This window comes from Drosophila navojoa, chromosome 2 (assembly GCF_054131105.1).
Source record: "Drosophila navojoa isolate 15081-1374.11 chromosome 2, UAZ_NAV_1.0, whole genome shotgun sequence".
Taxonomy (NCBI): domain Eukaryota; kingdom Metazoa; phylum Arthropoda; class Insecta; order Diptera; family Drosophilidae; genus Drosophila; species Drosophila navojoa.
Genome location: NC_142890.1, coordinates 27,072,142 through 27,096,330, shown reverse-complemented (window position 1 = coordinate 27,096,330; position 24,189 = coordinate 27,072,142). Strand labels below are relative to the sequence as shown.

Genomic DNA, 24,189 nt, shown 5'->3' with positions numbered 1-24,189 from the left:
ATATCCAAATCGAGCGAATTACAAAACACAAAAAAGAAAATTAACTAATGACAATTTTTTGTACATGGAACCGCAAAATTAATAAAATGTAATTTCCTGTTTATTTATTTATTTATTTAATTGTTCTTTAACTGCATTTTGTAAATTTTTTAATGCTATTTGAATGAACTATATTTCTTTGGATTAGGTGTTGTTGATGTTTTACAGCTTAAAGCTAGGCCTTTATATTATTTACACACATACACAATATGAATTCAGTCTTTGGAAGAATAACATTTATATTGGTTTTATACATATACAAATACATATATACTTTGGAATATATAATTTGTTCTTAATATTTTGTGAATCGTGTTTATGTATTAAAACTAAAATGGATTTCTCATTTGAATTAGTTTTGCCGAACTGTGAATTGGTCCTAGATGGAACTTTAGTTTATAAATAAAGTATAATTTATTGGGAAAATTGAAACAATAAAATTGTTTATCTAAATGCTTGGAAAATGACAACAACTAAACCTAACACCTCTATTATTTTTAAGCATATGTATTTATTTTTTTTATATACAATAAAACTAATGTTAAAATGAACTATTTAACATATGCAGCTTAACATTCACAGCAGGCAGCTAAAATAAACAAACTCTGTTAGCGAATGCAGTACAGTTGAGTCAACTAACCCGACAGACACACAAATACAAACACACAAACACATACACATACACATACACACACACAGACATACACACTCAGTTTGAAACGACTATTCGGACTGTGCGCTTAGATGATCTAGGCTTAGAGATCACATTTGAAACGCACCGTCAATTAATGTCACACACGCAGCTCATCCATCAGCGGATGTTGTTGCTGTTGCTGCTGTTGTTGTTGCTGCTGCTGTTGCTGTTGCTGCTGCTGCGACTGTTGCTGTTGTGCGTGCTGTTGCGTTGTGGTTGCCACAATTACGGGCACTGTGGGTGGCTGGGGCACGGGTATCAGGCCGCCGGCAGTGGTTAGCACCGTGGTCATGCTTTGATTATGATGATTCTGCATATGCTGCTGATGCGTCACCACGTGTTGCTGCTGTGCGGGTGAGTGCTGCTGCTGCTGCTGCTGCTGTGTGGCCTGCGTTTGTTTCATGCAGCTCTTTTTGGTCAGCGTGCCGCACTGGTTGCCCAGCACCTGCAGCGCATGGGGCGGCGGCATCATCCCCCCGCCGCCGCCCACCTGGCCGGCGTCCTGCAGCGAGGACTTCATGTGCTTCGGAGGCGGCGGCGCGCGGTGCGGAATGTCAGCGAACTCCGGCGGCGGCAGCTGATGATGCTGCATGGCATGATGATGCGACAGTATGGTGGCCGGATCGCTCTTTGCATGGATGGTCAGGGTCTCCAGGTCGCCGCAGATGTTGTTGGGTATTTGGCCATTCTCCTGCCGTTTCAGCTTCGTCTGGCTGCGCGGCTCGCTCAGCCGCGTCTTGTCCCGCTGATAGTAGACGCCCGCGAAGATCAGCACATTGAGTATCAGCAGAGAGCAGCCAATCGCAATGGTCACGCTCAGGGCCGTTGAGTAGGCTGCAAAGCCGTCGCTATCCTGCGATGCACTGGCCGCCCCGCCAGCCGCATGATCCGCATCCAGAATATCGTCCGGGTAGATCTTGCCGCCGCCGTAACGCGTCCCGTTGCGCTGCAGCGAGGACGACGGCGAACTGAGGTTCAGCAGCGAGAAGACCTGATTCGTGAATATCGTATAGTTGCCCATGGCTGCGGCATTCGCACCTCTCGACGTGTATGAGGGATTCAGGGGCTTCACCGAGGCATCGCTGGCAATGTTGTTGTCCAGCTCATCGTCGTCGTCGTGCAGCTGGTGGTGGGCAGCGGGCACATTGTCGCCACCCGGCTTGTGCAGATCGGGAATGAGGTTCAGCCAGAAGGAGAGCCGATGGGCACGATAATGATTCTTTAGCTTCGGCTTGGTGTCTGTGGAAGAAATGAAGATCGAGCAGAGTTCGATTTAAAAAACTTGAGACCAACTATGGATTGTATGTGAATTTTTACTCTTAATGCGATTAAAAGTACTAATCTAGAAAAATATGATAGTTTTAGCACATCTATGTTAAGTATTTAAGAACTTTTTAGATTTAGAACTAATTCATTTGAATTAAATTTAATAAAATTTAAGGAAGAAAACCTACTTTATTTAATTTAATTTTAAAATTTATCAATTGTTTGTTAATTGATTTATTATATTTTAAATATTTTGATTTAGTTTTTTTTTTTTTAATTTTTTTTTAATATATTGTTTTATTTTATTTATCCCGTTTAAATTTTTGTTATTACACTTTTTTCATTAATAGATTTAATTTAATTTGTTGTTTAATTTATTTAATTTATTTTTTTAATTTTAATAATTAGTCTGCTCTAATATAATATACAATGCTTATAATATACAATTGAAATAATTCTGCTAAGGGCCTACAGTTGGCAAAACAAAACAATAGTCCTCCTTCACTTGGACACTTAGATACTCTAATAGTGCACTGTCATAGACCAATAATGCAGCTAGTTCCCAATAGGCTATTATTGCGTTACATTTGGCAACACTCACCGAAATTCAAATACTTTTTGTGCACACTCTCGTAGGCCGTCCATTCGATGGTTTTGTAGCGACTGCGTTCCTGCCGGCTGCCATGTTCGGTTTCCATTTGCTCGTTGGGATTGCTGTGTTGTTTGATGGACGTAAATTGTCGATTGGTTAGCAGGAAAATACACACACACAGCCACACATACACACACACACACACACACACACACACACTGTTGTGGTCAATGCGACCGCAGACCCAATCAATACTCACCCAGTGCGCACAAAGTTGGACCAGTAAAACATTACGATTTCCGATAGACTGATTTCGGTTTTCGTATAGTTGCGAGTGAAGTGGTTCAAACCGCCGACGAGCGGTGCACCAAATATGTAGGGTAAGTCCTCGCCATGAATGCAGCCCTGGCGCTGTCAAATTGATAAATAAAGGCAACAACGTTTAGTTGAATGCTTGCAGTGGCATTGTTCGGGTCGAGCTATCAAACTCACCTGTGGATAGTCGCCGAAACGGGTCTGGTAGTCGAACACATAGAGGTACGAGTTGCGATGATCTGCCGAGTGCAGGTCCACAGTTTGGGCCGCTGGAGCCACAACTTGAGCATCACTCAAGGCCTCCAAAGTCTCATCGCTGCAAAGAAATGGAGAAAGTCAGGACATGGGTCAGCGGCTGAGTGACTGAGTGGCTGAGACTGCGACTGAGACTGCGACTGAGACTGAGAGTGCGACTGAAACTGAGCAAGTGTTAAAATCAAATAGCAATTTTCCGGCTATTTGCGCTCAAGTGTGCAGCTAACAAGCCACTTTGAGCTCCACTCAGGCTGCACTCCATAGACTGTTTACCTGTGCAGGTGAAGGGCTCTGCCAGTGGGCTCGCTAAGCCTATTTGGCAAAATATTCCTTTTGCGTCTGATTTGCTGTCATTTTTCGTTCGCAAGTCTTTCGCATTTTCCTTTTGCATTTTCTTGTGTCGCTTTATGCATTCGAGATGCAGTGGCGCTGAATTTGAATAAAACCATTCGCCACATTTGCATACGTATCTCACGCTGCCAAGCAAAAAGCGCTCCACAGTACTGCACATTATTTTTATGTGGCTGCATAAAACTATATTTAAAGTACAAGCATTTTTCTTTGTCAGCGACAGCAATATTTTGTTTGCCTTGTTGTTGCGCCTCTTAAAATGCATCTGGAAGTGCATCCAACTTTGGCACGAAGTGGAAAGGAAAGTTAACTTTTCTTTTTATTATTATGATGAGAATGGGAAATCTGGGTATTGAGGTTTTTTTCCCTTTATTTTTCTCAAATAACTAGCGATAAATTATGTCTAGATGATTATTTATTGACTGAATTTCATTTATATATAGGGCAGGTGTTGGGGATAGCAACAGTTCGTTTGAAATATCAATTTAAGAATTCAATTCAATTTAAGAATTGTAGTTCGTCCCATAGACTGTATCTTTAGGAGATTTAAATAGTGTAAAGAACTTCTGCATTGTCTTTTTGGCTCATTAAATAGATAAGTTAATTTACTGAGAGCGTTGAACTTAAATCTTCATTCAAAGCTATTTACACAAATTTCAGTAGTTCACTAATATGCTTTTTCCTTGCTTAGCTTTGAAATTGTTTAATTGATTTATTTAATAAATAATTTTTTCTTATATAACATTTTTATTCCGTACCTAAGATTGTAAATAAGTCCTAAGCCAGATTTATAAATTTTTTTGACTAAAAATATGTACATATATTTTATAAAAAATAATATTAAATTGTCAATCATATTTCTTTTAGCCAGACAGTTTCTCTAACATTTGAAAAAATAAATTTAATTTATTTTAATTTGAAATTTAATTATTATGAATTTTCCAGCGACTAAACGTGGTCGTTGCTTTTTTTTTTTCTTTTTGTAAAATAAAAAGTCAATATAGATATGACATTAAAATTCAATGGCCTAATCTGGACACGCGCAGCGCATATTGAATAGCCTAGGCAAGTCTCTGTATAAATATTTATTTTGATTGTATTTATCGTTGACTTTCTATCAAATCCATTTGAAATATGCGCACGAGTCTCTCTTTGATAGCGGGCTGGGCGGCCAGCCCCAACTGGTACGCCCACTCGCATCCTGGTAGAGATCAAGCATGAACCGTTTGCTGCTTCGTTGCAGGCAACTTAACGCACGTTTGCACAAAAGCTGAACAGAACTTTTGCATAACTGGGGCAGAAAGAATACATATTAAGTATACGACGAGGGCGCCGTAGCGTATACACAATATTTTTCATTTTTATTGAATTTGGCAAAATGGTATGCTGATCAAATTATGCATTCAATATAGAGACTCGTGATGTTATCAAAAATTCAACAAACATCAACAAAAAATCTAAATAGTAAATGCAAATGCATTGCAAATATATTGCAAGCAATTGTTGTTGTAACTGTTGTTGTTGGTCCGATGAAAATCAAAAGCTATTCAATTATGGTTGCAACAACATGTGACATCAAAGAGTTGGAGTTGGGAGGAGAGAGTTCAAATCAATCGAATCGAATATTGAATATGAAACTTTGGTCATTATTTATGAAACGGAGAGCTGAAGCTATTTGCATTTCTCTTGGCAAAAGATACAAATCAAGATTCATTTAAGTCGCTTTAATTGAAAAGTCCCTTCCCGAGCGGAAGGCAGCGAAGGCAAGAAGCATAGCAGCTCGCATTTAATTAAGAACGAAATATTTGCTTGGGTATGGCGCACAATCACAGCCGCAGGTCGTGCCGCGGGAGCAGCGATACGAAGATGAACAAGAATTCGGGATTCACGTGGAACAAACGCAATTACTCACCGGATATTAATTGGATGCTGCACCGGTCTCTCCCAGTCCGTGTATTCATTGACAATCGTGGCGAATATCTCGTTCAAATGGAATGTGTACGTGTTCCGTACGTAGGCCTTTAAAATACGGGAACGCCGATCCGCCTCGATGCCATATTGCACGTCGCCGGAATTGAAGCTGAAAAAGGATTCGGCACGTGTCACGCCAGCCATCAGGTCGTATCTGTAAATGAGCAATAAGTGCGTAAGTACGTGTATCTGCATCCCATGGATACAACATTGTCATCTGCGTATCCTGCTGCGCACAAACTAAAGCCGTTCCGCTTGGGTGTTGCACACCCTAACGAGATCCTTAAATAATCATCTGTCTCTGGGCCTTGCGGCTTATTCCAGATATTTGTTAAGTGTTGTGTAACTGATTTATGTGTGCGTTAGTAAGGTTATATGATAAAGTCTAACAGTCCAAGTATAACAATGGGCATGAAAAGCTAATCTATATAGATGCTATATATTTTACAGTTTTAATCAAAAAGTTTTATATGGCTTCATAAATAATAAAAGATTGTCGGTTTACAGTTTTCCAAATAAGCTATATTTTCCTTTAGTCTCTCACTGACCTCAATTTATGCTATGTTTTAAATTCAAATATATGTAGCTCAACAGTCACAAAATCCCATTGAAATACAATTTTATAATATTTTATTACATTTAGTTGAGTCTATAATTTAAATTAAGATAGTTTCCCTACATAAATTCCAAAAATATTCATAAAATACGCTCAGTGCTTTGCTAATTTTAATATAAATCTGATTAAGAAATGTTGTCAAAAGAGTTTGCCAAACTAATTCATCAGTTAAGAGTTAACTGTCCAACAACTCAAATGTTGCGGCCTTCTTAAACTTTGGATGTGCTTCAAGCCCAAAACTCTTGCTAAACACGATAACTCGAGTGCTAGTCAGAAATTTGCTAGTTTGTTGGCTGAACAACAAACAGTTGGGGAAGAAAAAGCATCTTTGAGTTACTTGCGCTGCACTTCACAGTTGCCGAGCTGCACTTAAAAATTTATCTCTGCTTATTTGCATAGATAAAGTAGTTTTCATGCTATGCCTCCTGCTTGTTGCTGTACAATATTTCTTTCTTTTTTTTAGGGCGCTTTTATTTCCATTTAGCATTTTGCATTTTATACTGTGCCAAAATCTTCTTTTATTTGCCCTTATTGCATGTGTTTAATGGAATTCCTTTACAAAATATTGAGCAAACATTCCAAAGTGTATATGTGATGCTCAATATGTATATGTATATCTATGTGAGTTTGTGTGTGTGTGTGTGTGTCTTGCTCTCAAAGCAAATTGCTTTTAAATGTGCACAAAGCAATATTTATGCTCCTTGCGGAGCTTGTGACTAATAGCCTCTTGGGCACTGACAGTTTACAAAGCGCTGAGCCCGGCCGAAAGAATGAAAAAGTTATCCACAAAGCGGTCAGCATTTGCAGTTGCACTTGCAGTTGTATTAGCAGTAATAATAGCTGCCAGACTCATCAGCTGAAAAACTGCAGCTCGAAGCAATTCCTAAGTGTTGCCTTATCAGTTCACCTACATATCTGTCTATATACGTATGTCATTTATACATATATACGAGTAATATGCTTTTAACTAGCTGCCTTTCCTCACTCGCAGCATAAGCCCTGCCATCAATTCCCACCAAGTGGCTCACTTTAAGATGTAAACTGTTTTATCTTCTCAATTCATCCCTAAGGGTATCTGCTTTACTAATGACAATGACAATGACAATGACAATGACAATGACAATGACAATGACAATGACAATGACAATGACAATGACAATGACAATGACAATGACAATGACAATGACAATGACAATGACAATGACAATGACAATGACAATGACAATGACAATGACAATGACAATGACAATGACAATGACAATGACAATGACAATGACAATGACAATGACAATGACAATGACAATGACAATGACAATGACAATGACAATGACAATGACAATGACAATGACAATGACAATGACAATGACAATGACAATGACAATGACAATGACAATGACAATGACAATGACAATGACAATGACAATGACAATGACAATGACAATGACAATGACAATGACAATGACAATGACAATGACAATGACAATGACAATGACAATGACAATGACAATGACAATGACAATGACAATGACAATGACAATGACAATGACAATGACAATGACAATGACAATGACAATGACAATGACAATGACAATGACAATGACAATGACAATGACAATGACAATGACAATGACAATGACAATGACAATGACAATGACAATGACAATGACAATGACAATGACAATGACAATGACAATGACAATGACAATGACAATGACAATGACAATGACAATGACAATGACAATGACAATGACAATGACAATGACAATGACAATGACAATGACAATGACAATGACAATGACAATGACAATGACAATGACAATGACAATGACAATGACAATGACAATGACAATGACAATGACAATGACAATGACAATGACAATGACAATGACAATGACAATGACAACGACAATGACAATGACAATGACAATGACACATACATATATTTATGTTTCTCTTAACTGTCCAAGCACAAATGGTTGTTTTATAAATTCAGCTAATATAACTCGTTCAATTTATTATTTATTGTATTATTTCGTAGTCGTTTTTCTAACCCATTTGAAAATTGTTAATTTTGCATCAAAGTGGCGCAATTTGCACATTAATTATGAAATCGCAGCTAATTAGCTGTTAATAATATATATTAACAATGCCAAATGGCAAAGCACAAAGTGCATAAATCAAGTGACGGTGCCAAGAACAATGGGCCACGCCCACAGCCCGCAACCCACAACCCACAGGCCACACATCAACCCTTGCTAGCCCATTTCCCAGTCCCTACGACATATTGTAATTGTATTGCAAAATGGAGTCGCGCATTTGCGTGGTTAATGTGCATAAATTAATAAGGAAGCGGCTGCGCGTGTGTGTGTATGTATATTTGTGCATGTGTGTGAGTGTTATTGTATGGTCAACATAGCAGCTGTGCGGTGTAAGCGCCAAAGCTTATCGTCGCCTAAGCTGGCGCCATTTTGAGTGTTCGCTGCGGCGAGATAAAATCTTTGAGCAGCACGCAAAAGTCGGCAAAGTCGAAACTTTAAATTAATTACATTGCATACTTATAAGCTGTGTGTGTGTGTGTGTGGGCGTAGGGGCGGCTGTGTGTCTGGGTATGTAAGTGTGCGGGTTAAGGCAAAAATAATTAAGCAGCGGCTGTTCGGGCTGAGCCTCAAAAAAACTTACCTTGACAACTTGTTAATGGCTGTTTTTCTCATTAATACTGCATTAATTAAAAACGCCAACACACATGCGAGTATGCGAGTGTGAGTGAGTGCGGGTTAATGGCGTCAGCGAACATGGCAGTTCACAAGTGCAAGTCGTCATCGCCGCCGTCGTCAGTTGACATCAGCAGTCGCAGCGACAAGTTGGGGAAGAAAGAAATTGACAGCAATGCATCGCATTAAATATATTTGTAGAGCTGATAGAGACAGACAAATTGTCTATCTTCGGCAAGCCGAAGAGCGAATGACCTTATAAAAATATGAATGCCATTTATATAAATATATATATGTGCAGTATACTCTATATTTAATATTCCAGAAGAAATACATGTATAGAAGTACGTACTTCCGATTTCTAGTTGTCTCGCCTCCTCCACTGATACGCCTAACGACCCTGCCCGATTGGCCTCAATAGCTATGCCACTCTTACTCAGAAACGCCTGGGATTACGTTGAGTAGCTGCTCTCTTTTTCTAAAGCTGTAAATCGTGCAGCCAAGACACAAACCCACTCGCACCAATACTACTGTAACAGTAGGAGAATGAATTGGAAATCTTAGAAAACAGACTCGGCTGTAATTTATATATATTTATACATTTATTTATATATATTTATAAATTATTTATATAGTTTCTATCTAAAAGGCTGAATTTGGAGCTTTAAAAATAACTGTTTCAGTTGAAAACTCTACGAAATTCGTACGAATTAAGCCAAACACAAAATTATGCATTTTACGGACAAGAGCTGCGAGATATGTAAATGTGTATCTGAATGCCACAAACACAAGTACAATTTAAATATACCCAATCACTATACTGAGAGGCTCTTCACGAACTCGCACTCACCTATATTCTCCAGTTGGCCGGGAGTGCCCCAGCCTCCTGCAGCTGCTATGCCTGCCTCCCCGCCCAGACCGTTGCCAGCTGCCGTTGAGGCCTGAGCCTGTGCTTGGGCGGCCGGCGAACCGGGCGGAGGTGGCACATAGTCACCGCCATCGATGACGACGCCATCAATGCTGGGGCCAAAGGCAAAACCGAACTCGGGCGGTCGTATGGGCACGCTGAGTAGCTGCTCGAGCGTCTTCTCGCGAAGGCACTTCATCAGATGGGCGTGCGGCAGGTCCGAGGCGCAGTTGACGTGATGCGCCACGATGGCCGCATACTTGGCGGGATTGCTGACCAGCGACCACGGTGCCAGGCCCGAGCCGGACATGAGCATGGCCCGGTTGAAGAGCAGTCCTGCAAAAGAAAGCGGAATGTGAAGGGGGCCATATACATATACATATATAGCGCTTACCCTCCGGCACCGCCATCGATGATATCAGAAAGTGAACACAGGCCGCACCAGTGCCATGTCCCGCCAGGGTTATGCTGTTCGGATCACCGCCGAATGCCGCAATATTCTCTTTCAGCCAATGCAGGGCCGCAATGATGTCCATCAGGCCGTAATTTGCTGGCAGTTTAGAATAGCGATCCGTGTTGGCATTTAAAAATCCTGCAAAATTACCGCAGAATTCATCAGCATTTTCTTCCACATCGATTAATCGCTACAGCAGCAGCAGCAGCAGCAGTAGATGGAAATTTAATGAAGTCTGGCGACTATTTAAAATGTCAGACACATCGGCGCAACACTTGCGAAAACGTGTACAGTCACGCGTGCAAATCATGATGTCAGCACTTCCGTTTCCGCAGCAGCCACGCCAGTGGAAAACTGCCCGGGAGAATGGCCACAATTGGGGAGGGTCGAAGTGGTGCAGGCAGTGCTTTCAAATGAGGTCACACTAATTTGCTCTGCATTTGGATTTTTACAGTGGGCAGAAGGTATATGAAAATCGCTACGAAAGTCAAACTGCCGTCAATACAATTTAAATGAAATGCTTATAAATGAAATATTTATGAATATTGAGGAAATTAGTATTTATCTTGTTATATGAAAGTATTTCAATTTAAAGAAAAACATATTTAATTGTTGTGCAATTGTAAATAATAAAAAATGTAATACTATGCAATTAAAAAAATAATAATAAATGAAATATAAAATTATATATTTCTTTTTTTGATATAGTATCTATATTTTTTGTCTTACAAATTTCATATATTGTAAAAATTAAATTAATTTAAATACTAGCAGCAAATAAATACAAAATTTGAAAATAATATATAAATTAAATTACATATAAAATATTCAATTTTTACTTATTACTTATTTCCAAGAAGAGTTTGATATTTTTTCATTCATTGAAAACCATAAATAAATATGTAAAATCAATAATGTATATTGCATTTAATTTTCTGTGAGTTTTGTTCCACAGTATTGTATATAGTTTTTCCACTAGATGCTAACTAAATTAGTTGGATTATGGAATGGGCACTCGCTGCTGTTACAACAGTTGTTGTTGTTGTTGTTGTTGCCGCTGCTAGTGCTGCTGTTGCTGAGCGGAAGTGCAGTTGCTGCTGCAGTAGCTTAAAAGCGCACGTTGCAAGCGTTTGGCTCGTTTCGGTGGACCGATGAAGGCAGCATATCAATTAGCATTAGCATTAGCATTGGAGTGCATACACGTGTGCGAGTGTGTGTGTGTGTGTGTGAATGTATTTGTGTTCGTGTGCTCTTACCGAGCACTCCGAGGCGATAATTTATGGTCACCACCAATATTTGTCCATAGCTGGCCAGCACCGAGCCGTCGTAGGGATTGCCGCTGTTCCACTCGTACGATTCGCCGTGGACAAACACTAGCACCGGATACTTGCTTGCACCGCCACTCGATGAGGAGGAAGAGGACGATGATGACGATGACGACGATGATGAGGATGAAGAGCTGCCAGAACTACCGCCAGAGGAGCTGCCACCGCTGCCCGTCGAGTCCCGCGAGCCAACTGCAAAATAATTATAATAAGAGAAAAATAATTGTAGAATGTGTTTTCAATTGCTGAAATTCAGCTCAATTGTTTTTCGGTTATTCAAACAGCGAGAGCGGAAAAATGTATAAAATAAATGGAGCCAGACAGCTCTGTTTGTAATGGCGGCTGCGTTTTATAGCCTTTATCGACGTTCAGAATGTTCAACTTTGATTTTGGCCAAGTTTTCAAGCTCGATAATTTGCATTTAAATGCTCAATGTGCAAGTATTTGGCATCAATTCAAGCGCTCTGCCCCATGCCTATTAATCAGCATTGACATCAATATCTGGGGGCGCCCTGGCCTGTCAAGTGTCTGTGGAGCATAGGTGAACAAGGTCCCAGAATGGATTTGCGCAAGACAAATGAGCGTCTTAGCCCCAAATAGGCAAATTACCGGAAAACAACTCTGTCTGAGTGCCGAACCCAAAGAGTCAACGCAGCTCGATCCCCGTGGGCACGTGTCGGAGCTCAGCTGTAAGAAAAAAATCAATGCTGGCAACCCTGTCAAAAGTGTGGAAAGGTTGACTTGATGTGTGAGCAAAAGCTGGGACTTAACTGCTCAGAGTTCGACAGCCATCTATGCGAAAAGGCTTAAGTGGTCTGGGCGTTATAATAATTTATTGTTTGAAGAGCTTAAAACAAGAATTTTTGTTGCACAAAGTATTGCAAGACTGTTGGCCATATTTCTACGATGTGAAGCAGCTTAAAAATAAAACATGTTTTTTAATTATTTAATAAACAATTGAAAAGGAATTTTGCAAGATATTGTATGGGAAACAATGGTGAATTTATTTATTTAAGTTTGTATTTAATAATCCGATTATCAATTATTGTCAGAAATATGAAATTTGTGATACTTTGAAAAAAAAAAAAAAAAAGGTAAGACCCACAATTTCGGATATGATTCTTGTTATGAATATTATTCATCTAATTTGTATTGAATAAAATATTTTAATTATATGCCATAGAATAAATTTAATTAATAGTGAATTCCAAAATTCTAATGTATGCGATATACCAAGAATATTTCGACAACAGTTATGATGAGAATTGCTATAATTTCTATAAGGCCTCAAACTCTATGCAGCTACGCTTAGAATCCTTTCCACTTTCTCGTAAATTTAATGCAACTAAAAATACAAAGTTGCACACAAAATGTATTCACACTACACACCCACATACACACACACATACATACAGAGAGGGATAAGTATCTAGTGCAGTGTTAAATCTTTGGCAGATATACATATATCCATATCGCATGAGTCTGGTCCAGTCAGCAGCAGCAGCTCGAGCCTCGCCCGAACAAAAGCCACAGCAACAAATATAACAAAAGGAACCATGAATTCTTGCTGTATATTCTGCCCATTTTTTCTACACATATATCTAGTATGAGCGCTGGAACAAAAGAACTTGCTTATCAAAGCGGAAAAAGAGTTCTCTGTGTGTGCTAGAAGTGGCAAAACGAGCACCATACTCCGCTTAGAGGCTGGCAAAAACAAGTTACTGTGTCACTGACTTTTATAAATAGCGTCAGAGGCATGACACGAGCCAGAGACAATGAAAACGACAGGCGAACTTTGCTTAGTTGTCTCTCTCTCTCTCTCCCTCACTCTAGCTCTCTCTCACTGTCCCCCTCTCTCTCTCTCTCTATGCTCTCTTTTATATCTGGGCATTGTCAATATCTATTTAAAGTCTGCTCATCGCACAAAGTCACATTCACACCTCGCAACACGCTAATTCGATGAACTTCATTCATGAGCTGCTGCGGCTTCTGTTTCAGCTCTCTTCTTCTCTTTCTCTTCTTTTTCTCTTCTTTCATGCTGTTGTCGATTTTAGCCAGGTGTAAAGCTAAATCCAAGTTCAAGCCATACACATACACGAGTTCTTCTCACTCAAGTCACACTCAAGCTCCGAAATATTTAGACATTAATTGATAGTTGAAATGAAAATTGCAATTGTACCCAAAAAAAGTTGGCCATTAATTTACATAAAAAACAAATTAATAACTTAAAGACTAAAATAGGACATTAAAAGGGAATTCATGTGAACATATTTGTACTTTCTTTGAAAAATAAAAAAATTGTTATTGAATATAAGATAAAAGGCAGAGTTAAGGGTGCTTCGGAGTAACTCTCCAGTTAATTGTTTACTTAAAAAGTCATACTTATAGGAATTTTATATTTCTAATGAGCATAGGTTTATATGACCCGCTCGTTCTGAGCATCATTTAAAAAAGCTCCAAAAACTTGATGTAAAACGTAATTGAAAATTTGCTGTCACTTGTTCCTAGTTGTTTTAACATTTCACGTAAATAATCTGATGCCTTTCCACAAATGAGGCGCGAAATACGGCTAATTTGTGAAGCTAAGCAGCCGCGCGACATGCAAACAGCATTTAAAACTTGTCTTGTATGCCATTAAAAAGAAGAAGAAGACGAAGAAGTAGTAGTAGTACGAAAGCAGAAGGAAATAAATAAACCTAGTTTTCCAAATACCAGGCGTAGAAACTTTTCTGATGGCCTTTCAACATGGCGGGGCTCGGCAGCTATGGCGACGTCTGTTCGTGCTGCACCCGCGGGTGCTGCTTAACCCGGCAAACTTTATGGCACCCACCGAAAAGTCAGCAGACGTACAAAAAGTTGCGACCATGCCCCGTATCTGGCTCGCAACGACGACGACGACGACGACGACAACTGTCTTTTATGTTGCCTAAAAACTTGTAAAATAGTTGCGCCACGCCCCGTTTGCCGCATAATTTTGAGCAAATGTAAATATTTTGTGCAAATAAATAGAAGCAAGTTTTATGTACGTGCTGCAAGCTGCATGTAGCAAGAAAAGAGCGAGGACTTGTAGCATAACAAATGCGAAGACAAGCGCTGTAGCTGGCAAAAACTAATGCGACTTTCGGGGCTTGTTAATAACTCGAACATGTTTTAATTCACATGCCACGCCCCCAGCCCCAGTAACATGCCGGGGACCCAGCTTGGCCTCCGACAGGCCTCACTTGCCCCCAATCCCAGCTGCGAGTGTCGAGATCTAGGCACGTGGCAAGCGACAGGAGGCAGGAGGCAGGAGGCAGCAGGCAAGTTTTTGTTGCCTCTAAGCCTGCACGCTTTTTGCGGTGCGTGCCTCTTGGGGCATGTCGTCTTCTAGCAACAGTCAACAGTTTCCATGTTGCTTCCCGCATTCGCATAAATTTAATCATGTTTTGAGCCATCAACGCATCTGGCAAAAGGCGCAGCCAACTAGGCCTAACGGCACTTTTTGGATGGGGTGGAAATGTGCGTGTGTGTGTGTGTATGGGAAAATAATTCTGGGAAAACTTAAATAAATGTGTGTAAAAATGAAGCATTTTGCACGAAACGGAAATAACTACAATTTCATTAAAATTGTAATACATTTAATCTATTTTTTATGTAATTTTCGTGAAATATTTTTATTGAGGTGAAAGAAAAATTATCATATGCAATCATGATTCATTGATCATTGATATCATTATCATCACATGCGTAATAATGCTGAAAATAAGCAAAAGAGTCGTGAATAGCATTTGATTATTTATTTGATTTTATATTATAATTATTCGTTTATGCTTTTGATTTACTTATATATTAATTTATTTAAATTGTAATTAAAAATAAATTATATTCACATTTTCTTATTTTACTTATTTATTTATTTTGATTAGTTTTCTACATTTTAAAAATATTTTTGACAATTAAAAGATTATCTCAAACCAACTTTAAGGAATTTCCAAGAAAACATTTCATTGAAATGAAAATATTTAAAGAATTACCGAATTTCTCTCAGAAAAAAACTTTTTATTTTCTGGTATTTTCATTTAGCTAAAACTTTCAATTGTTTGCTTTACTATTTGCAACAGACACACCCATGCCCATGCTCATGCCCATGCCCATGCCCAGCCATGCCCAGGCTGAAGCACTGGCACTCAGATAGACAAGAAAAGAACAAACAAGGGCTGTGTAACTGAGTCAAAGGCTGCCTGGGAGGCATCTGCAATACGAAACTAGGTGAAATCAATATATTTCACTCATTGTCTTGCCTTGTTCCAACTTGTGCTTTGTCATCGCCGTCTGGACGAGGTCCTTGAATTCCATAGAAAGAACTTAAAACCCATTCGGCGAGATGCTGCCACGGCCGTACTGCCGTAATCTAGCTCATTTCTTTTCATGGTATTTGGCCGAAATCTCATTTCGTTCTGCTGCACGTTTACTGTAGCTACAGTAAACTGTGACAGCGAGTGGACAGCAGCGGGTGCTCTGTTGGAAATATCACAAATTAAATGCTAGAGCTTGGAATGAAGTTGGATAATCTGGAGATCTGCTCATCATATTATTTATATTTATACTCCTCATGATTTACTTTAGTTGAGCTCCACTGTAGCAGCCATTTGAAGTTGGTGCCATATTTTATATGGGCGCCACAGGTTGACTTTAAGTGCTGGTACAACATATTTGTTGACTGCAGAAAAAAAGCAAGAGCTAAAAATATTTTTTACTTTTATCGATTTAATAAATTGCGAGTTTTCAGCGCGCTTCTCTTTTTTATGTCTTCGATTTTCGGTTCGACGCTTTTACAGCTGACACAGTCACGCTCACGGCAATGGTTTTTCTGTATTCTTGGATTTAGTTTTTTTTTTTTTTTTTTTTTTTTTTTTTTGCTGTGGGACACGCCAATGCGCATTTGCAGCTCGGTTGTTTATTACCTGCGCTTATGTTTTTGCCATGTTTAATGCATTTCAATTTTCCCGATGCGTTTTTCCGAACTTTTATGTTAAAGCTGGAGGGCTTAAACCTTTACAGAAACAATTCACAAGCTAAAAGGGCTGTGCGGATCAATAAAATGGTACAACTGTAGAGTAAGTATATTGCATACTGTAGCGGATAATTAAGTTAAATTTTTTATGGATTATAAGATTTCTGGGAAGTATGTGAGCACAGTATATGCATAACATATATATTCTTATAGGATGAGAATAGTCATTGTCTCTGATAATAATAGTAATCTGGCTGAGCACAAAATAATACAAAATAAAAAAAAAAAAACAAAAAAAAAAAAATGCTTAGTGATAAGTATACATAAAAGAATATGTTGATCATAATTCATTGAGTGCTTAGCACTTGAATGTAAGCAAATGCCTAATGCCATGCATGTGTAGAATGTAAAAGGTAAATTACACTTTCGCTGAAGTCATCTTCAGGAGCTTGAATATAAATCCCAGTATTATTATAATACAACGTATAAATACTTTAAAGTAAGCAAAATGCCCTTAAGTTGGTTAAACTAACTTTGGTCAAAGGCAGAGCAAACAAATTTTCGTTGCCTGGCGTGTAACTTATTTGAGCAACTGTGCTTGTGGGTGCGTGCGTGTGAGTATGGTTAGGTAAATGGACTGTTGAATGCAAAAAGTCATTGAAAGTTACAGTTAACTTGGAAGTTTTGAACAAATTTAATGGAAAAGTTTGCCTATGTCATATAGAATATGCGTTCATGTTGGCCAAAAGTACCCGCAACGAATTTGCTAAAGTTTGTAATGCCTGAATTGCTTTTACCCGACTTGGATAAGCTGGTAAATTTTGGTTAAATCATTGTGAATGAATTAAGTGCTGGTTAAATTAAATGTTTAATGCGGTTAACAAGCTTACAGGTCGGAATATGCACAAAGAGTTCAGTTTGCTGAAGAAAGCAGAAAAATATATGTTTAATTTAATTTAATATGTATAGTCTCAATGAATCATTTAATTGTTTACAATTTACTCCACTAAGTTCATATAATTCCGAATGAATCAAGTGAATTCTTAAATTGATTCTAAGTATGTTTTATAATCTAGAGATGTTGGTTTCATCTAACACATAAATCTAGATTCTTCATTTTCCATATTGAGCTTGAGTTTATTCAATGTGTTTTTTTTGGGTGTTTTGTTATTTATTTGGAAGGCCTAAAAACGTTAAGCCCTAAATGAACCACCTAATCTGTGTGTAATCGGAATAACAAATGCCAAGTCTGATAATGTTAATAAGCTTAACATGAATATTTCTTTTCGTCTAATATATTGCACGTACTTATCATATATGTTATGCGGCAGCCGCAGGAAACAAACAAAATGTCAAAATGGCTGCCAGGGTCGAGAGTTGAGTTGAGTTGAGAGTCGAGTCGAGTCGAGTTGAGTGCTGAAAATTATGATTTCGTCATGCAAAATGTGGCTAAACAGTCATAAATAAACACGCAGCAGACACACACATACAAGCATAACGAAATAATGAGAGTGTTTCAGGAAGAAAAACAGAATGAAAGAAAGAGAGAACAGAGCGATAGAGGAAGTGAGGAAAAGAAGAGCGAAAGAGAGAGGAGATAAAGTTATCACGTGACTTTCTTACGCACATTGCATGCCATAAATTACAAAGTACTTTAGACGCCAAACTCAATTTACATTTATGTACACAAACACACGCACACATACATACAAACATGCAAAACACACACACCATTGCGCTCACACTGATAAATGTACAAGGTGTATGTGTGCGAGTGAGACAGTCATATGCGAGCCAAAATAAGTGTAAAGAGAATCAGAAAAAAATACGCACCGAAATTGTTGCATTAAATTAGGCGCACAAAAAAATTTACGATGCGCTTGTTGCCCCTGCTTTTCGCCACACTTAAATGCCGATAAATCATTAAAAAAAAGAGAAATAATAATAATAATAATAATATTAAAGGGCAGCTCTGGTGGCACATTAAAAGTGCGCAGCACAAATGGCAACTTCTGCAAATGTTAACCAACTTTAGCTCTGCCACTCACCTTCCCCTGCTCTTCCCCGTCCGTTCCACTCGATTCTTTTGCACTTTTATAACCCACTAAATAAGATTTTTATTGCGATGCCCTCAGCGGCGTCTCGCACTTCATAAAAATGTAAAATATTATGATGACTAACAGACACGTACTCAACATATTGCCCACACACACACACACACGCATGCTCTATGAATTGTGCCTGTGACTCGAATTGGCAAAAATCATAAAGTCTGTAAATTTGCACCTTTCAAATGTGCCCAGAACCTTTTGTATGATATATGCATATGAATAAATGTATATATCTTATATGCTGTGTATATGCGTGGGTGTATGTATTTATTTATGAATATTATTTTGGTATTCTGCACGCTCATTTAACGCTGACTGTGCTGCAAACGATGCGTTGAATGGCAATTGCCTGGCAAATATCTATATCATGGCACGCTTCAAAAGGTTAGCGAACGGCCTTTGGAAGCGAAATATTTGAGAATTTACATAAATTAAATTTAGCTAAAATAAATATTCAGTAAATGAAAAAAAAAAAAAAAAAAAAAAAATATATATATATATATATATATATATATATATATATATATATAAATATTTTTTTAAAATTTAATTCAACAAAGGAAAATTCTTTCACCAGTGAATTTTTTACTCTGTTTAAAATTATTTTTGATTAAAATATCCAAATTAAAATATTTTCAAGTTATATATACACTGCTTGTCATCAGGATGGAGCACTCTTCTATTATGCTTGTTATATATTCTTGAAAAAAAAAAACTCAATTTAATATTCTTTCATTAAGTATTAGCAAAAAAAAAAAAAAAAAAAAAGGTTAATAAAGATTGTTCATTGGGATACCACAACGAAATACAGTTGTGAACTCCCTACAGTTTTATTTATTTATAGTTTTAAGCTAAGAATATGATAATGGAATATGGTTGATAGTAATTAAGATAATAAATAATGAGAATTAGCCATTTTTTAACATATTTTAATTAAGTTCTTAACACTAGTTTAATTTTATATTTTAAGACTCCAAGTCATCTACTTCATCTCAAATATATATATTAAATAATCTGATGTGAACACAGTGAAAAAATAAACTCTCATACGTAAGTTTAGCATTATTAAACTTAGGTTATTCTCTATCGTTTCACAGTTAAAACAACAGTTCATTTATAAGAGAAAAACGTCATTCAGTGGGTCAAACACCGTTTTCTCGCTAGTTGAACACATTTGCCAACATAATAATCAAGTTTAAGCCAAATGCATACATTTTTAGGGGCAAGCCTAGACAGTGGGAGAAAAAGAAATGGATAGATTGAAAGAGAGAAAGAGAGAGAGAGAGAGAGACAGAGAGGAGAGAGAGTGTGTGAAATGCTGATAGTACTGAGCTGGCAGAACTGGGCACAGCTGGGAGGTAGCTGGCACTGAATGCCACTTAATCTTAATACATTTTACAGTTTAACCCATGCATCAGCTTAACTGTGGCTTAACTTACCGCAAGGCAAAGCTGCTCGGCTGGCTTTTTGCATACACATAAGACTCGCTCAGTGTGTGTGTGTGTGTGTATGTCTGTGTGTGGCACATTTTAAGCAAACCAATATGCGGCAGACACCTGACTCTAAAAACCCTTAACTGGCATAAAGCAGGCCAAAACGAGAAGGAAGACGTTAGAGACCAGAGTTGGAAGTAAAAACCAATATGAAAGAAATGTCTGGTCCAGAAGCGGAAGCCCAGTTACACTCGCAGCCCACCACAGACAGCCTGCAAAGTTGTTGCAAATTGAAATATGCAATTTGTCGTAAGAGATTTTGTGTGGCAGGCAGGCAGTGCTATTGCCTCCTCTGCTCTCCTCTCCTCTCTCTCTCTCTCTCTCTCTCTCTCTCTCTAGTAGCTCCCCCATCCCAGCGACTGCACTTTTCAATTTCAACGTATTATCGGTTAACAACATTATGTCAGCGTTCAGGCGTAAAACTGCTTAAGAAAATTGCAGCTGGAGAATAAAAAAAAAAAAGAAAAGAAAAAGAAAAGGTCGCAATTGGATGACAGAGTCAGGATTCTAGAGTACCAAGTTCCCGACAGCAATCGAAGACTTTAGCAAGTGCTTTAGCACCTTGCCAACTCTTGGCGCTTAATAGTTTTTCCTAGTTCTTCGCTTCACCCCATTTTTGTCGCCTTACCAGCGAAGCCTCCCATTCAGATTCATCCATCATGGTGTGGCAGTTTATGTGCGGCAAAATGTGCCACATAATTGCGTTCCAGTTACATTTTGAGCACAATTCCTGCATTCGTTACGATTTCAAGGAGCGGGCGATAAATGCGCTTACAATGTGCTCCCGGCACCAGGGCGTATGCATAATATTTCCCAATTTAATACCCCGTAATCATTTTAAATGGGCCAGTAGGGATTTTAAATGTTGGGAAAGTGTCTATAAGAGGGCCACAGCAGATATGCTCTCGCCCTTGTTACACATAAATAAGCGAAATGACAACATTCGCTATCGATATGTATCGATTAAACATAAGGGAAACGTTTATGGAGGTCGTCTGTGGTAAAGAGGTAAAGGCTCCATTCAATACGCCGAAGGTAAAAGCATATGAGCGTTCAGTTCATGTCAGTTTCTTAACAACTCAGTTTTATTATATCGATAAAAGGCGAGGAGGATAGAGTTGAGCGACCCTCATGCTGATGAATGGGAAACATAAATCAAGCTTCTCTTTATGTGTAATGCTTGCAATCGATAATAATCGATAACAGAACTACATTGAATTTGCTATTTCTTTTGTGTGCTGCACTTAAATGACATTCGCTTCGAGTGGCGTGGCGTGGAATAGAGTGGAGTGGAGTGGAGTGGCACTCGAGCCACTCACTCACCCTAACCACTGGGCTTTAGTTGGCTTAAGTATTTTTCGTAAACATAATTGATGGCAAGCACATGTCGGACTCATCAATAACAAACATGACGTATACGTAATATACGCAAATGGGCAAAATCAAATCATATGCCACGTGGCCCCATCATCAATCCACACAAACAGGAAATTGTCAAATATAAATGGACGTCAAGAATAGTGTATATTCTGTTGTTGTTGTTGTTGTCTTTGTTGCTGTTGCTGTTATCTATTGCTACAACTATTCGAAAGTTGTTTCTTTTTGCGCTAGTTTGATTGATAAATTTACTACCAACAACTCGCCCTATCTCCGTCAGGCCGTCTCCTTTGCCGTCTTCCTTTTCGCTGGTTTTTGTTTGGCTTCGCATTGTGCCGGCTGTTTGGGCATTTTTGTTATGGCTTCGTTAGTAAATTATGGCCACTTCCGTTTTTGCTGCCGCTGTCTAATAAACTCTTCGTATGTGTGTGGCTGTGTGTTATGGCTTACTTATGAGATTCCTGTAATTCTTTTTTTTATGTTCTCTTTTTTTTTTTCTTCTTGTTCTTGTGCTTCCCACCAACTTCAACCAACTTCTGACGGCCGCCCCAAACAAATTGACGTAAGTCGTGTGTAATTTATAATGAAATATTGTATACGCCGCTTGGCAGTTTGGCAGCCAAGTATACGGAAGGTAATAAATGACACTGTTTTGTCCCTTAAGTGTGTGTAAGTGTGTGTGAGTGTGTGTGAGTGTGTTCTACACAAGTCTGGCTAATGGTGTGCAAACGAGTGTGTGGCTGCTCGCTCATATGCGAATAGTTATGGCTCGCGCTTATTGAATACATAAATGATAGAGTTTACTTTTGAAAACTGTGAGTAAAATAAAATAAAGTTAGGAATTGGGGCTGAAATATATTGAATCAAAGAGCCTCTCAACACTCTTAATGCATCCACCAAAAATATGGACAGTTTTTGTCAACGCCACAAAGAGAAGAAAACTTTTTTACAGACAAAAAACCAAAAATTATTTGTATTCAAGAATTTTCACCCGAACCAGATTGTTTTAAAATTTTAATTTTTGTATTTTTTGGAGATATTGAACACAAATATCTGCATATTCTGCAATATTCAAACCGTATTTAATAATTATTGCATTAATTTCTATTTTAGGCTCTTAGATGTATAACTGTGTTCAGTTTTGCATTACTCTTCATTGTTGTAAGCATAACTATTTATACCCAAACTCAATTGGAAATTTAATTTAGATCTTTAGCAAAGCTTATAAGACTCAGTAAAATTTTAGATATTCTCTGTCGATTGATAAGTTTGTTATGTTCTAAGGTTAAAAATATTTTAGTATTTCTTACTTGACCATGTCGCTGAGCAAAGCTAATTTAGCTTCAGAAGAAAAAATGCTTCTATTCAATTTAAACAAAGGTACAAGCATATACGTACATATTTTGTTTTCTTTATAATTTGATTTTTACATACATATGAATTCACTCCTTCATGTTTGAGTTATTTCTCTTGCAATAGAATTTCGAAACTTTAATATTTTATAAGGTTTTTATTTATTTTCTATATAAAATATCTCATTAATGAAGAAGTTTTTAAATTTTTGATTATATGTCTTCAGTTTTATCTCACATTACATTCATCAATCAATTTGTACAATAAATTAGCCTCTTCTTGTAATGTTACTTAATTGTTAGTTTACGCCCGATTAATTACATATAATGTCACGATCGTAATTTATGAACGCGTAATATGTGCTTAGGCTTTATGGCCTATCGCCCCGTGCCCCGCAGCCATTTAGTTTGAGATTTGTTTAGGTTTTCACACAAGATAAGGCGCCTGGTGTACAAAACTGCGTGTTGCAGCAACTTGAATTCCGCATAAAAAACGAGCTGGCAACAATCTATGCAATTCCGCTGGGTTTCAGCGAGAAATATAACTTCCTAACTGCTCAGTTTTGCATTGTTTTTTTTTCTTCTTTTTTCGATTTCTTTGAGTTTGTGTAAACATGCCTTTGGCTTGGTTCGTGCTACGGACGCGTGTGCTTAATGCACACAAGGCATGCAAAATGGCAGTCAGCAACGCCCCGTAATTAGACCGAGACATGCTAAGTGCAAGAGAGCTGGCACCGCCGCCGCTGGGCGAAGAAAGTGGTTTACCTGACGACTGCCTGAAAAGAGTTGGAAATAGTTTTCCAGCCATTTGTTGTGGCATTCTTTTTGCCATTTTCTATTTCAATTTGCGCACATTTCTATGGCTCGTCTCCTAATTGCGGTCTAGTGAAGGGGTTGGACTGGTATACATAAGGCTAAGAACTGCTTTTGCTTCATTTAGTGTTTTTTCCTGCTGCAAATAAATTCCCAGCTGCCAAATTGAGCTGTGCGGAATGTCAACATTGTGTGCTGTGTGGACCCTTCAGGCACGTCCAATTATGAACTTTGACTTATCAATTTCTTGGAAAAGGGCCACACAGCTGCGTCATCGTTGGATGAAAGGACATGCCTCCTGGTTCGCATTTAATGCGCAATTTAAATTCAATGCCTTCTCTACACACACACACACCTACACAATCATATATGTGTGTGCGGGCTACACTTTTCTGGGTCAAGTGACCATTAAGAAGGTGAACTTTTCGACCATTTTGTGTGGAGTGTGACAAATTTTTGATGCATATTTTATGGCATGGCAATGCATGAGTGTGTATCTAAGACAAATGTGTATGGGTGTGTGAGCTGTGTAAAAAATAATATTATATGGGCCG

The 24,189-nt window shown here is 38.3% G+C and overlaps 1 protein-coding gene across 1 annotated transcript in view; it reads right to left on the bottom strand.

Moving 5' to 3' along the window:
• Positions 1 to 429: 429 nt before the first annotated feature.
• Positions 430 to 24,189, bottom strand: part of Nlg3 (Neuroligin 3) — a 43,715-nt gene continuing 19,955 nt past the window's right edge. The window contains exons 3-11 of the mRNA XM_018111564.3: positions 11,428 to 11,688; positions 10,112 to 10,309; positions 9,661 to 10,053; positions 8,779 to 8,815; positions 5,425 to 5,637; positions 3,084 to 3,222; positions 2,851 to 3,002; positions 2,601 to 2,713; positions 430 to 1,972 (exon numbers count right to left, since the gene is read on the bottom strand). Coding sequence (XP_017967053.1) covers positions 831 to 1,972; positions 2,601 to 2,713; positions 2,851 to 3,002; positions 3,084 to 3,222; positions 5,425 to 5,637; positions 8,779 to 8,815; positions 9,661 to 10,053; positions 10,112 to 10,309; positions 11,428 to 11,688 — 2,648 coding nt within the window. The 3' untranslated portion in view covers positions 430 to 830. The remainder of the gene's footprint in view (positions 1,973 to 2,600; positions 2,714 to 2,850; positions 3,003 to 3,083; positions 3,223 to 5,424; positions 5,638 to 8,778; positions 8,816 to 9,660; positions 10,054 to 10,111; positions 10,310 to 11,427; positions 11,689 to 24,189) is intronic.